At 38.6% G+C, this 16,604-nt stretch overlaps 1 protein-coding gene across 1 annotated transcript in view; it reads right to left on the bottom strand.

Moving 5' to 3' along the window:
- Positions 1–16,604, bottom strand: part of MICU3 (Mitochondrial calcium uptake 3) — a 93,715-nt gene that overhangs the window by 15,154 nt on the left and 61,957 nt on the right. Inside the window, exons 9-10 of the mRNA XM_068226851.1 lie at positions 12,415–12,543; positions 2,381–2,538 (exon numbers count right to left, since the gene is read on the bottom strand). Of these exons, the coding sequence (XP_068082952.1) occupies positions 2,381–2,538; positions 12,415–12,543 (287 nt within the window). The remainder of the gene's footprint in view (positions 1–2,380; positions 2,539–12,414; positions 12,544–16,604) is intronic.

Here is a 16,604-nt window from a genome sequence, read left to right as displayed (position 1 = left end):
TTTTGCTGATTCAGTTTAGATTAGACTTTTTAAGTTAAAAAAATAATAGTCCCAGTGTATTTTTGTGAAAACCATGACTGTACGGTACTATCACGAAGCGTCACTGGGTGAAACTGTAAGTACTTGTGTAAAAGGTGCTGTATATTAAGTTATGATGGTATCATCACTGCCGTGAATATCAATTTGGAAATATGTATGTGTGTGTGGTTGAAAATATTCTTGAAAAACCTTTTGTCAGGTAGACCTTTCCACGAAAAATGCAGCCTTAAAAATAGTAATGATTACTTTAGAGTGTGTAGTGGGGCTAAGATTGCTTATATTTAAAAAACGTTTTTTCAGCTGGGGTAACGAATGTATTCACCGCATGCCACTGCAATTACCACACTACAGCGCGTTTAGACTTTACCTACAGTACTTATGGATGTACTGTGTATGTTATGCAGATGATGCAGAGTTAACTCCAAGAAATGAAGATAATAATAATATTAATCATTTTGTGTGGCTATTTCTAGCCGGGTGCAGCTCCTGTAAGGCAGACCCTCCGATGAGGGTGGACGGCATCTGCCTGTGTAGGCAACTGCGTGTCATTGTGGTGGAGGATAGTGTTATGTGTGGTGTGTGAGTTGCAGGGATGTTGGGGACAACACAAACACCCAGCCCCCGAGCCGCTGGAATTAACCAATGAAGGTTAAAATCTCCGACCCGGCCGGGAATCAAACCTGGGACCCTCTGAACCGAAGGCCAGTACGCTGACCATTCAGCCAATGAGTCAGACGAAATGAAGATGACTTGCAGTGATTATTATATGAAATGGTGAAGAAATTTTAACTTGAATATTTCTTCACAGAAGACAACTTATCAGGACCCTGTATGGTGTAAAATGATGGTGGATAATCAGATAATAGAAAAAAAGCAACTGGGATGATAATAATAAGCTCTAAAATATAACAAACTTATACGAGGCATGCTTTTCGAGTAAGGGCCGTTTGAAAATAACTACACAACGAAAGATGATTTTCAAACACCATATATGTTTGCAGATTCTACATACTTTACTCTATTTTTCAACATAGCCACTAAGTTTGTTTAAACATTTATCATACCTTACAACTAAGTTTTGAATACCCTCTTCATAGAAACTTTCTGCCTGCTCTGATAACCAAGAGTTCACGGCCGTTTTCATGATCTTGCGCTGGGACAGAGTCTGTTTGGCCTGAATGTGTGTGTCTCCATTCCATGCTCTGTTGCTTCGATTTGGACGTGATATGTAAAACCCACGTTTCATCTCCTGTTACGATCTGACTCAAAATGTTGTCACCTTCTTTGGCATAACGAGTCAAAAACGTCATCGAACACTCAAATCTTTTGTTTTTGTGGTCCTCTGTTAGGAGTTCAGGGACCCAACGGGAGCACAGTTTCCCAAAGTTTATGTTTTCAGAAACAATTTTGTTAAGAACTGACCTAGACGTGCCAGGAAAGGCGTTTGAGAGAGTGCTGTTATTGTGAAGTGTCTGTCCTCACGAATCTTCACTTCAACTGAAGCCACCAAATCATCTGTGATCAGAGATGGGTGACCGGAGCGGGCCTCATCATGGACGTTGTCACGGCCATCTTTGAAGTCTCATTCCTTGCCGACAAAAAAAGTATCACTGACCAAACCTCACACGGGGCGGTTGAGTGGATAATCTTGAACATTTGAGCAAGCACAAAACAGAACTGTACAGTTTTGCAACAGATCTGCAACTAAGCACCGTTGTTCCAGAGGCATGCTGGCATACGACGCACGTGCTTGTTGCGATGCGCGCGTCTAGTGTCTACAATAAAAGGGCCCTTACTTAAAAAACATGCCTCGTAATATTCATCCTAGGTATAAACTACAAAAATGCAGTTTATTATGACTCTAATTCTAGTCATTTCTTTTCCACAGAGTGTAAAATCTTTCATTTAGTGAATGATGCAAAAGCTATCGTTAAAGTATTTCTTTACATTCACAATGCAATCCAAGTATCACATGGTCCAATGTAATTTACAATTTGCTTTATGTCGCACCAACACAGATAGGTCTTATGGCGACGACAGGATAGGAAAGGGGTAGGAGTTGGAAAGAAGCAACTGTGGCTTGAATTAAAGTACATCTCTAGCATTTGCCTGGTGTGGAAAATGGGAAACAATGGGAAATCATGAAAAACCATGGAAAATCCTCTTCAGGGCTGCCAACAGTCGGGTTTGAAACCACCATCTCCCAAATTCAAGTTGACCGAACTGCGCAGTCACTTGCTCAGTTCAGTGTCATCACTTGGTGAAATGGAACATTGTTGACAGGCTTCAGTAAAATGAGAATCTTAAAAGGTCAACACATACTAGATTTTATTCTTCTTACCCTTTGAAATAGGATGGTCTGCTAACGTGTACATTCTCATGGCTATGGTGAAATCTTCTAAATTATTCAGAAACTGACAGAAAGCTTGAAACTCTTCAAAAGTAATTCCTTTCTCCTCTTTGATGCGAGTCAACAGGCGAGCCAGGTACATATCATATCTGTAAAACAGGGATAATAACAGTAAATGTACAAAATGACCACAGAGGAAAAAGGAACATATAAACATACTGATGGACTCCAAAAGGTTATATAACCTAGCATTTACAGAGACAGTATTACAAAATTTGACAGCATAATACATCAGTATGAGCAAAAAGATTCAAACAAATAAAGGAAGAAAGAGACAAGATAGCTGAGTGGCATTATCATTATCTTATTACCAAGACAGCTAAGGTTTGAACCCCATTCAATACATGTGGAAATTTTTATATAAAAAGTCTCCTTACATTCTGAATTCTGCATAAAACTGGAAGTCCCATGGCTACGACCGACCGACCACTGATAGGCATTTAAGGCTTGTTACCCAGATGACAGATCCCTTATCTTTTCTTAAATGATTTTAGAGAAATCTGACAATTTATCAAACATCTCCCTTGGTAAATTATTCCAATCCTTAATTTCTCTTCCTATTAATTAATATTTGCCCCAGTTTGTCCTCTTGAATTCCAACTTTTTTACAATATGCTTTACATTACATTGACACAGATAGGTCTTATGGCGATGATGGAATAGGAAAGTGCAAGGATTGGGAAGAAGTGATCATGATCTCAGTTAAGGTATAGCCTGGTGTGAAAACAGGAAACCATGAAAAACTATCTTCATTCTTCAGGGCTTCTGACAGTGGGGTTCAAAGCCACTATCCTCTGAATGCAAGTTGACAGCTATATTATGACTCTTCCTGTTTTAAATTTTTTAATTATTTGTTTTACGTTGCACCGACACAGATAGGTCTTATGCTGTTAAAAATCTATTTAAAATAGTATATGCTTGGTCCACCTTTTCAATATACTTTTATTGTTGAAAATAATTTATTCAAACATGTTTTGGGAACTTAAAGATCTAAAATTTATTTAGGAAGTGATTCTCATTCAACATCATCTAAAATTAAAATATGTATTAATAATTTTCCTAACATACCATGAAAGTTTGTTTATTCATTGATTTTTTTTTTTTTTTTTTTTGCTTTACGTTGCACTGACACAGACAGGTCTTTTGGCGATGATGGTACAGGAAAGGCCTAGCAGTGGGAAGGAAGCGGCTGTGGCCTGAATTAAGGTACAGCTGCAGCATTTGCCTGGTGTGAAAATGGGAAACCACGGAAAACCATCTTCAGGGCTGCTGACAGTGCGGTTTGAACCCACTATCTCCCGGATGCAAGCTCACAGCTGTGCGCTCCTAACCGCACGGCCAACTCGCCTGGTTTTATTAATTGATATGGTGAATTATGATATAATAGTTCTTTAAATTTTTGGTGCCGGGCTAAGTGGCTCAGACGGTTGAGGCGCTGGCCTTCTGACCCCAACTTGGCAGGTTCGATCCTGGCTCAGTCCGGTGGTATTTGAAGGTGCTCAAATACGTCAGCCTCGTGTCGGTAGATTTACTGGCACGTAAAAGAACTCCTGCGGGACAAAATTCCGGCACCTCGGCTTCTCCTAAAACCGTAAAAGAGTAGTTAGTGGGACGTAAAGCAAATAGCATTATTATTATTATTATTATTATTATTATTATTAAATTTTTGGTTAAACAAAACCAAGTGTTATATTGTTTTCATTCTTTGATATTTGTAAATAAGTTGGACTTCAACATTCACTGATGAAGGAAATGTATTATATTCTCAAAACGTGTTTGAATAAATGATTTTCAATGTTAAAAGTGTATTGACAAGGTGGGCCAAGCACATACTATCTATATATATAAAAGTGAAACTATGTGTGTGTGTTTTTTTAAAATATTTGTTCGTAGCGTCGACCTCTGTGGATCTTTTGCCACTACTTGCATCATATGATATGAACCTGCGTGTAATTGGAATTGTGGAAGTGTAGAGTGTTGAATGTGAGGAAAGGAACATTAAAAACGACACAAACACCCAGTCCCCAGGCCAGGGATATTAATCATTTATAACTAAAAACTCCTAACCCGGCCAAGAATCGAACCCGGGGCCGCCGGGTGACAGGCGGACGCGTTGCGCCCTACACCACGGGGTCGGACGTGTGTGTGTGTGTGTTGGTGATGTATTTGTCTTGTATGGACTATAAAACTACTGGACCGATTTCATTGAAAATTTAACAATTTGTTCGTATTTCTCCTGAGACCATTCAGGAAATGGTTTGACAAAATCCGACAGGTAGTTTTTTATGATGAGTAATTTTATGTAATTAATTTAACTGCAAAGCCGCACCAAGATTGGATCGACTTGATAGATTGTCGCTAAGCGACAGCAACAAAAGCTGTATCATGATAGTCCAGCGAGAAATGCTGTATATAGGAGAATGGGAACATGCCGTTTTGTGAAGTACCTTTCTTGCTAGGAGGTTTATGACTGTGCCGGTTATTTGGTAATAGCAATGCAACATGCCATGATCAAGATGTAATTTCATGTCAATAGGACCATCTTTGATAGTTCTGCCAAGTTTGAAGAATGTAGCTGTGCATTAGATGTGAACAAATATTTAAGAAACTGTAAAAAATGCAGAATATCAACAGCGGAATATCATGAGTTATCTCTTTATAATATATAATATAATATAATATAATATAATATAATATAATATAATATAATATAATATAATATAATATAATATAATATAATATATTTTTAAGTAAGAGCTGTTTTGTTGTAGACATTAGTAGTTTGCGCGTTCATTGCAACGAGCATGTGCATCGTGTGCCGGCATGCCTCAGGAACAACGGTGCTCAGTTGCAGCTCTGTTGCTAATCTGTATGGTTCAGTTCTGTTCTGTGTTTCCACAAATATTCAAGATTATCGACTCGCCCACCCGTGCGAGGTGCAGTCAGTGATACGGTTTTTGTCGGCAAGGAACCTGTCTGCTGCAGACATTCACTAACAGATTTATGAAGTGAACAGTGCTCATGCTATGAGTGAAGGCAAAGTGCGTAAGTGGGTACGAGACTTCAAAGATAGCCGTGATAACGTCCATGATGAGGCCCGCTACGGTTGCCCATGTCTGATCACAGACGATTTGGTAGCTTCAGTTGAAGTGAAGATCCGTGAGGACAGACGCTTCACAATAACAGCTCTCTCAAATGCCTTTCCTCACGGCCGTGATTGGTTATTGGAGTAGGCGGCAAGTTGGTATGATAAGTGTTTGAACAAACTTGGCGGCTATGTTGAAAAATAGAGTAAAGTATGTAGAATTTGCAAATAAATGTGGTGTTCGAAAATCATCTTTCGTTGTGTAGTTATTTTCAAACGGCCCGTACTTGAAAAGCACGCCTCTTAATATAAAAGTATGAGTATAATTTCAACATTTTCTCCTAAACCACTGGAGCAATTTCAACCAAACTTTGTACACTTATGACTTTTATCTGAAGAAAGTACTTTGAGGGTAAGACACCCTTAGCATCCCTAGGAGTGGAGGTAGAACAGGTGAAATATAAAAATAACACAAAATGACCAATATTAATATAGAATCCATAGTTTTTGGGGTCACTGATATGAATAGTGACTCTTCGGATGTTGTTTAAGTTCAAGTTCAGTCCCCATCGCCACAGGGTGTGAGAAGGAATGAAAAAAGGAAATGCCAGAAATGACAAGAGATTATGGATGAATGTGCATCTGTTCTAGCATAACACTTAACAAAACTTGACGCTCATATAACTTATTGTCTGGAAAAATTACTGTAGGAGCAATAAGAATAGCCAAGCTAAAGGAATGGGGTGAAATATAAAAATATCTGGAAATGACCAATATTAGTGTTGGATCCATAGTTTTTGGGGTAGTTAAGATGAACTGTGACACTCTGGATGCCATTTAAGTCAAAGTTCATTCCCAATTGGGATGGGGATTAGAAGGGGTGAAGAAGAATGCTGAAAATGACCAAGATTATGGATATACATGTTCATGTTCCAGCATAGCCCTCAACCAAACATAGTATACATATGACTTATTGTTTGGGAAAGAAAACTGAGCTAAGACACCCCTAATGGGCAGTAGAAAGGGGGGTGAAATAAAATATTATAGAAAACAACCAATATTAATGTAGAATCCATAGTTTCTGAGTCTCTGAGATGCATACTGGCAATTTAGTTGTCGTTTAAGTTCAGTCCCCATCAGCATGGGGGGGTTGAGAAAGGGTGAAAGAGAAAATATCCAAAATTACTGAGATTACAGATGTATGTCGTGTATGTTCCAGAATAATTCTCAACTGTACTTGGTACACTAATGACTTACTAATAATAATAATGTTATTTTGATTTACGGCCCACTAACTACTTCTATGGTTTTCGGAGACGGGCGAGGCGCCTGAATTTAGTCCCGCAGGAGTTCCTTTTACATGCCAGTAAATCTACCGACACGAGGTTGACGTATCTGAGCACCTTCAAATACCACCGGACTGAATAAGGATCGAACCTGCCAAGCTGGGATCAGAAGGCCAGCACCTCAACCATCTGAGCCACTCAGCCCGGCTAATGACTTACTATCTGAAAAGTTACTGTGGGGGTAAAACACACTATGCACCCATAGGGGATGGGTGAAATATAAAAATAATCAAAAGAGACTGACATAAATGTTGAATCCATAGTTTTCGATGTTGCCGAGTTGAACTGTGACACTCTGGATGCTGGATAAGTCATACTTCAGCCGCAGTGGGAATGGAGGTTCAGAAGGGGTGAAAATTAATGTAAAAGTAATCAAGATTATGGATGTATGTGGGTATGTACTGGTATATCTCTTAACCAAACTTGGTTCACATATGACTTACTATCTGGAAACAAATACTATGGGGGTTACACACCCTAGCACCCCTAGGGGTGGGAGTTCAATGTAAAAATAATTGAGAACAACCTATATTAGTGTTGAATCCATATTTATTGGGGTTGTCGAGATGAATAGTGACACTCTAATTACCGTTTAAGTCAAAGTTCAGTCCCCCATAAGCATGGGGGTTGAAAAGAAAAAGAATGTATGTATGTGTGTTCCAGCATATTTCACAACCTAACTTGGGCACACATTTGAAATAATATCTAGAAAAATTTACTAAGGATGTGAGACATCACTAAGCAAGAGTAATTGAAAATGATGTATATTATTTTCAAGCCCATATTTTCCAGGATTGTTGGGATGAACACTGACATTCCAAATGTAATCTCATTGGCATGGAGAGTGAAGTGATGAGACAGAAAACACCCAAAATGATCAGGATTATGGATATATGTTCCAGCATAACTCTCAACCAAACTTGATACACATATGACTTACTATCTGGAAAAAACAAGAAAAATACTATGGAGATAAGAAATTTCTACCTCCGCTGAGATGAGGTGAAAAGTAAATAGTCTGCAATGACCAAGATTAGTGTTGAATTCACAATTTTTGGGGTCGCAAGGCTGATTAGTGATAGTCTTAATGACATTTGAAATTGTGTACACCATATCTATAGCATGATGGATAAATACATACATACATACTTATATTTTGAAAGGATCAAATATATCCCAGTCAATTCAGGCTTCCACAAGGACAAAGTTTTACTTGAAAATAAAATAATGTAAAACTTGAAATAAAATGCACATAAATAACTCTAAAACTACATTATAGATCGTAAAATATCAATCAACGTCTCAATAAGGAATTCTACAAAAATTCACACATAATTAACAGGCAATACAAATCTGAAAGGTAAACATTCAAAAACTATTCAGGCAATGCCAGGTACTACAGCTAGTTCTAAATAGCTTTAGACCAAGTCAATACAGGAACAAATACAAATACCTAATATGGTTAAGTTTATCAACAGATAGGTTTTATGGCAACGATGGGATAGGAAAGGGCTAGGAAGGAAGTGACCATGGCCTTAAGTAAGGTATATCTCCAGCATCTACCTGGTGTGAAAATGGGAAACCACAGAAAACCCATTCCAGGGCTGCCGATAGTGGAGTTCGAACCCACTATCGCCCGTATGCAATCCAGTTTTTAAAAACTTCATTCAAATCTTATATGTCTACTAATGTAATACATGCCATCTATTCAAGGGACAGCTCAGAACATACCACTTATGATAAAGATGTTGATTCCCACAGGGAAACAACATCTTTATCATCTGATGGTCAGGCAGGCATCAATTTTTGAAAATGAGACAAAGTCTCTCATAATGCATTGGCACTGCCAGTGGCTCCAAGTAGCCTATGCAGTGGCCTCCACAGTATGCACTAGCCATGCATACTGATAGGTGTGCTATTTACCAACTGATGAGCCCTACTTAGCACACAGAGTCAAAACACTGGGAACCAGGAATGAGTTAACTGTAAAATTTATAATGTCCAATAATGGACCTTTTATATTGCTATTGGTGATAAATATTCCCAATGGGAATCAACTTCTATATCAAAATCACCAATGTCGAAGTAAGAAAGATTCTTGCCATCATACCAACACCTGAATAATTGCAGGAAGTTCACTAAAATGGTACGGGCACGTACTACAGAGTAGCGAGAACAAAGTGGCAAAAAGAGCACTACAACATGGCACAGCGGGTGATCCAAGAAACAATGGCGTGATCAAATTTAGGAAGATGTGAGTGGCCATTGTCAACAAGGAAGACATTGCAGACCGTTCAAAATTGAGACAAATGTGCAGAAGAGCCGACTCTGCTGCATGGGATAACACTTAGGCTAGATTTTTCACCTTTGTAAAGTGAAAACCGTCAATACGGAATGATTCTAATATCTTGTAATAACTTAGGCTAGACACGGAAGAAGGCATGTGCACAGATATGTTCCCTTTTTCACACCCAGGGAATATCAAAGTATGAAAATTTTAATTGTATCTCCTGAAGCTGTGTGGTAGGTTAGGAACCTTGATATTCAGTTATAAAGAACAAGAATCCTTTCTAATTGGGTTAATTGGCCATTGTTAATTTCTATGTATAATTTACATTGCATCTCACAAGAACATATTTCCTAAGATACACCTGTATTAGCCATATGCTAGGTAAACTGTGTTTTTAGTACAGTTGGTAGCCATTTCTTAGTCTGACAATGCAGCCATCCTCAAACTCTCCTTGTCATTCAAAATTATTTTGAATACCACTGTGGCACGATATGCTTATTGCCTCTATACAATGATGACAGCACTGTGCACATCTGTTGTCTGAAGATCACATGAGCGCCAACAGGAATACTAACAAACCTGGAAGTAAGGCTCAGTACACAACACAACTAAACCACTATCAGTGTCAGAAAAATCTGTGACCATCCTTAAAAACTAGCAACAATCATCATCACTAAAAGTGATATGGCCCAGGGAAATGCAAGAAATTTCCATAGGCCTAAATAAAGTCCAAACCTGAGGGAATGCAAGTCAGTCATAAGTGAGTGCGAGGCAGTCAGGAGGAAGTCACCTGAGAGTGAGGCAGTGAAGAGCGAGTCAGCCAGATGGCTATGCAGAGTTCAGTGTGGTGTGTTGGTTGTGAAGTGATCTTCTCTGGGAACGACGTTGTGCTGCAAGAGGCTGTGTTGCAGAGCAGGAGGTAAATGTGAGGAGGGCTGTGTGTTTGGCAAGTTCACGAGTACAAACTGTGTGAAGTGGAAAACAAGTGCACTTGTAAATAACTGTAAATAATTATATTGATAAATTTAGTTAATAATAAAACACGTTACTTCTATAGTCATTTTAGTCATTTGAAGGACCCTGATGATGATGATGTGGCCTCTGGGTGAACAATCGGCTTAATAAAATCATTTTTGTTTTACATTTTTTATTCATTTTCAAATTCCCTCATTGCATGAATAGTTTTATTTTTGTTTCCACTTAATTTGCTCAGAGAGGATGGTTTTCTAACTGTACTTCTCTTAAAACAAAAACAACCACCACCAATACCACCACTCATGGGTGACCTGCACGTCTGGGTGTGTTGATAATAATGAGGCAGGGAGAGTGTGCCAGTGTCAGTATGTAGCCTACTGCTGTCGAATAAAACCATAGGGTGTGCTCAATTCTTAACATGCCCATCCGATGGACATATCATCAGCCACAGCGTCATACATCGTCACTCTATATTAACACTGCAGAGAGGTTTGGAATTTCCTTTGAACTTCGATTACCGTCATCTGGAAATGAGTAAATCATGTACATTTTACAGCTGGAGACAAAAACGTTTTAAATTTTCAAAATTATGTTCCCTTTTGTGTTCATGTGTGAACCCCTTTGTCTTCTTTTCTGATAAGCAGTTTGGGGAAGAGGTGAGATAAAATTATTTGGTATATTTTTAAAGCTAGATGCCACCCATCATCCTGAAGGAATGAATTAAACAAAAGAAAAATTATTTTGGAGCTAAGTGACATGGTTTCTGGGGCTACATCACAAATAATCAGAATGTAATATGGACACTGGTGATAAATGTATGTTCCATTCCATTAATTATACACAAATGCTCATAAAAAACAGAACACCTTGAAAGACTAGAGATAGGAAATTCATATTCACAGGACATGTTCATTAGTATGTTCTGCAGAAACAATTGGCATTTCAGTCACCTAGGTTTAGCATATGTCCTGTTGCCTAGTAGGCACTGATAACTCGTTCCATGCATAGTGGCACCAACGAGTATAAGGTGTGAATGGTGTCCTGGGGTATAGCCATCCATGCTGCATTCACCTGGTTCCACATATCATCTTTGGTGGTTGGCACAGGGTCCCAGCGCTGCACCTGTCGTTTCACCATATCCCACACATTTTAGATTGGCGACGAGTCCAGTGATCAGGCAGGCCAGGGCAACAGTCTGATATCCTGTGACAACAAGAAGGCACATGTTCATGCAGCAACATGTGGTCGTGCATTGTCCTGCTGAAATATGGCGTCTGGGGTGTTGTGCAGAAAGGGTATGGCTACGGTTCGCAGGATGTCATTCACGTAGGTCAAACTGGTCACATTGTCCTGGACACGCACCAACTGTGATTTTTAGTTATATCCAATAGCACCCAAAACCATAAGGCCTTGAGTTGGCACTGTATGTCTTGTGTGAATGCAGTCAATGTGATGCTTCTTTCCCTGTCTGCAGCGAACTAAAATGCGGCCATCATTTTTAAACAAACAGAACCTGGATTTGTCCAAAAAACACTATCTGCTACCATTCCTGTCCCCAGTGACATTGTTCCATACACCACTGCAGTCTAGCATGTTTATGCACTTTAGTCAAAGTTAAGCAGTGAAGTGGACGACACGCCGGTAACCCAGACCGTAAACGGTGACGGACTGTCACTCCTGATAGTGTACGATGTGTTACACTGTTCCAATGTTGCGCCAGAGCTGAGGAAGATGCAGATCTGTCCTGCAATGCCATTCGGATGAGGTGTCGATCTTTTCGTGGAGGTCTGGGTGGTGCGACCAGACCCATTTCGTCATGTTCTACGGCCTTCTGCAAACCATTCTAAACACACCTGTTGCACTGCCGACACACTTCGTCCCACATGAGCAGCAATTTCCCAGATGGATGCATCACGTTCTCTCATGCCAATAATGCACCCTCTTTCAAACTCACTCATCTGATGGTACGGTTCTTGCATACATCTGCGAGGCATCCTGCATGTCTGCTCAAGTTTTTAGTGACTACGAGAGCCGCAGGCACATTTTACCAATCGGTGGTGGTGCACTGAAATATCGATGTGGACCTTGAACCTGACGGCCGACATTGTTCAAATGTTAATAATTTCTTCAGAACATACTAATGCACATGTCCTGTGAATATGGACTTCCTATCTTTAGTCTTTTAAGGTGTTTTGGTTTTTATGAACATGAGTGTAGTTGGTACTATACTATAATTATGTACAGCTATTTTTTACTCAATTAATCTTACTCATCTGTATCCAGGTAGGTGTAACGTAGCAGGATCCTTGCAAAATCAACTTCTGAAATTGTATCTTGACCTTTTGAGAATTCATGAAATTCAAGCTCCAAGACTTCTGTTTGTAAATTCTCCATAAATCTGAAAAATAAACAGCATAAGGCATTAATATTACACCCCTTAATATATATTAAAAAAATTAAAATACTATTAAAAATGATTTGGCAAATTTTCATGAGATAGTAAAACTGTTGTAATGATAACAATGATGATTAAGTTTCTTGAGAAGTCAGCAGCTTAATAACATTATGTGTGTAACAGTCATTCATTTAAGACATGCTGGAGTACCAGGATTTTGTCCAGTAAAAATGCTCTTAAATATGCTGTAATTACTTCTTGAAATAAAATTATAATTGTTACTTTCTAGTAACTGATATACATTGCATGGAAGCAGAAATGGGGAAAAATGTAAATGGTAATGAGGATTACCTTTATTTCACACTATGACGTAATTTCCTTCTTCCCGTATTTAAAAAGAGTATGGAAAATGATACTTTACGGTACTGTAATTAATTTCTGCACCATTTTACAACAAATCATCTCTGGTTGGTTAAGCTCGGCTTCAGAGTAATGTAAACATGTGCGGTAGTGCTGTTTTGAACATCGCGGGCTGTGGGCTACTGATGACGTCTGAGCCAGTCAGGTGATTGCGGCTACCAATATATATAGGAGTCACACTGCTGGGAAAAGCAGAATGCCTCTCTGAGGCAATCCAGTCAGGCTTGCTCTGTCCAATGACTCACTAACACCGCAATCCAGACACGGTGACTTATTGTCATTTAATAAGGTGGCGGACAGGTGGACTGAGTTGCAGTCATACGGAGTTTCACTCCAGTGCCTTCAAGCTCTGGCATCTGAAGTATTTGTAGGAGTATCGTCCACAGGACTATATACATAAGTATATTGGCTTTCTTGCTATTGGCTCAACGCTGGTGATACTGTGACAGCTGATAGTTATTCTAGATTGTAAAATGGTAAAATGAAATTCGTTGAAAAATCTAGAAAACAACTATTGGACATTCAAGTGGATATCTTTAGGTTCTTCTGTTAACACTGTGTCAGTGAAAGTAAGCTTAAATAGATTTCAGTATGAAGACTATTATATTTTATGTTAATTTCTCCATTTGAAAGATTAAGATGTATTTGTACTTTAATTGAAGATTAGTTGATAAACATGCTTCATTGGAACTTTAATATACAACAACAGTCAGAGATATCATAAATCACAAAACATCAAACCGTGTTGAATTATTTCCCTGCCTGATTGCAGCACCGTTGTTCTGTACTCTTCAATACAAACAATGGCGTCTCTGCTTTCCCACGTCAAGTCATCTGTTGCCATCAAAATACTGACTAATGTATAGGTTAACGCATTTCCAACACATAAATATTGCATATATTACAATATATCATAAAGTTAATATTTTCTGCATTAATCCGGAACCAGAGGACCGTGTTTACGACTCTAGCAACTTAGTGGACTGTTCGCTGTTTCAAATAACATCTCATAACATGTCATAGCAAGACAGAAACAACAAAACAAGAAAAGTCAATGCATGGATCAAACATGGACGATTTGCATCGTGATGAAAAAAATGTATTTATAATAGATTTAATTTAAAATAAGTAATTTCACCATAGTATGGAATCGAATACTGTATGCAACAGCCACTAAAGTCATAAGTTTGCATTACTCATTTCAAAATTCCTCCTTCAGCTGTGGTTTCGGACGTAAACATCTCACTTGTAACGTAAACTGTTACATAAATAACTATTTCAGTTCTACTGCAGCAGAACCAGTAGCTTCACCAGTTCTGGATGGAGTACATTCTTACCTCTCCAGTATTTCCAAATACATCACTTATCCCAATGTATTCCTTCAAGTGCTCCTGTAGGGCATCTTTTCATTAAATTCAAAGATATACTCCCCCCGACCCCGCCCCCGAAAGAAGTCAAGGCTTACTGATGAGAATTTTAAGAACCAGTTATTTAATGTGTAGGTTAAAGTAAATGATAAATTATTTGAAATACTACAAGTCAAAAACTAAAAACTAAATAAATACAATAACAATAACAATTTAATGCAGCTACTGCTAGCCCTGTGCAGACCTTGTAGGGCAGACACTCCAACAAGGATATGCGGCATCTGCCGTGTGTAGGAAATTGTGTGTTAATATAGCGGAGGATAGTTTTATGTATGATGTGTGAGTTGCAGGATGTTGGGGACATTACAAACACCTAGTCTTTAAGCCAAGGAATTAACCATTCAAGGCTTAATATCTCCAATCCGGCCAGAAGTTGAACCCAGGGTCCTCTGAACCGAAGACGGCTACGCTGATCATTAAACCAAGGAGCCGGATATTAAAAATGATGCGGAAAGATAATGCCAAAAATTCGAAGCTATCGTGTTTAGTCTCACCTATTGAACAGCCACTTAACATCTTTATGGTTTAAAAAAAAAAAATCTCTTCCTTGCAAACTTTGGTACTGTTACAGCCCCAGGCAAAAAGGAAATGTCAGCGATTTCCTTAGGACTGTAAAATAATTGTAATTTTATTGATTACTTGTTGAAAAAGTAATTTGTAATTGTAACTGAGTAAAATATTTCTCAGGTAACTGTAATTCAGCCCAATTACTTTTTTCTTGTACTCTTCCCATCTCTGCCAGTACGTCAACTAGTACTATTACAAATTATTTGACAATTTTTTATAGGATACTAAGGCTGTTGTAACTATAACACTAATGATGGAATTTCTTGAGACATACTAGCAAGTAAGTTATCTTTCTCTCTCTCCTTCATTCAGCTGAGTACATTTCTTGGTCATGTGCCCCCACTCAGCTCTGTTCTGGGCACCTTTGTTAAGTTCAGTAATCATCATGCTAGTATTTCCTCTGACATCCAATTTAATCTTTGGCTTCCAGTTCCTCCTTTGACACCCATCATCCTGAGCACGACATCCTTTTCCAAGCTTTTATCTCGCTATACTCACTTCAAAGGAGATTTTGGCTTGATTCGGTCCAAGATTTTCTTATTACTAATTCTGGCTGTCCACTGTATTCTCAGCAGATGTTGCCAACACCAAAACTGAAATGCATCGATCCTTCACCTATCAGTTTTCTTCAAAGTCCATGTTTCGCAGATGTAAGTAGCTAATTGGAAAATGATGGCACTGACCAGTCTGCATTTGGTTTTCTCACTGACGTCTTTCTTTTCTAGCTTGTCATTATGTTTCTACCAAGTGCTTGCATCTGCTTAACTTCAGGGATACAGCATGTCAGCTCGTTAATAATACTGTGTGTTTAACAGCCATTCAACGAGTCTTAGTTTTACGAAACATGATGGTGTGCCAGAAGTTTGAACTGAAAAGGTAACCTTCAGCATGCCAGTAAGCCAACTGACAGCTACATCTTGCATTTTAGCACTTAAATGCTAACATTGTATAGAACTGCTACCACTACCTTGAGAATTGGCAGTGTTTTTGTAAGTCAACTGAACATTATTCAAAGGCAGTTGGTTTGGAGAGAGCTGCTTGTAGACCCAGAACATCAGAAGAGTGATCTATTACAACCTTGGACAAAAATTCACTTTAGTCTCTTCAATGCTAAGTAAGCAGGTGTGTAACTTAGGGCTTAATATTCATGTAGAGTCTTCTTGAGAAGGACTGTTTAAGTTGCTTGTATCATTACTGTTATGGTCACTAGACCCAGAAGGGCAGTATGGCAGCATCTGATCACTGTCACTCGTTTAGCACCACCACCCAGGGAGAATATTAGGCTGAAGGAGTGTTACTGATGCAGGAAACATCAGCTAACTACAAACTATCAATCTCAATCATTCACCACTGATCTGCATTTGGGGCTGTCACTCAGGTGGTAAATTCCCTGTCAGTTATTTGCTTTGTCTTTTTTAAAATGATTTCAAAAAGTTGGAAATCTGTCAAACATCTCACTTGGTAAATTATTCCAATCCCTAATTCCTAATCTTAAAAAAAAGATTTGCCAAAAAATTTTCCTCTTGAATGACAACTATATCTTTTTATTATGATCTTTCCTACTTTTAAAAACTCTGCTCAAGGCTATTCATCTATCACTCCACGTCATCTTTCCAGTGACAGTTCAGAACATACGACTTTGTAAAGTAG

This window comes from Anabrus simplex, chromosome 3, assembly GCF_040414725.1.
Source record: "Anabrus simplex isolate iqAnaSimp1 chromosome 3, ASM4041472v1, whole genome shotgun sequence".
In the NCBI taxonomy this organism is placed as follows: domain Eukaryota; kingdom Metazoa; phylum Arthropoda; class Insecta; order Orthoptera; family Tettigoniidae; genus Anabrus; species Anabrus simplex.
Note: the sequence above shows the minus strand (reverse complement) of the source record. Positions and strands in the feature narration are given on the sequence as shown.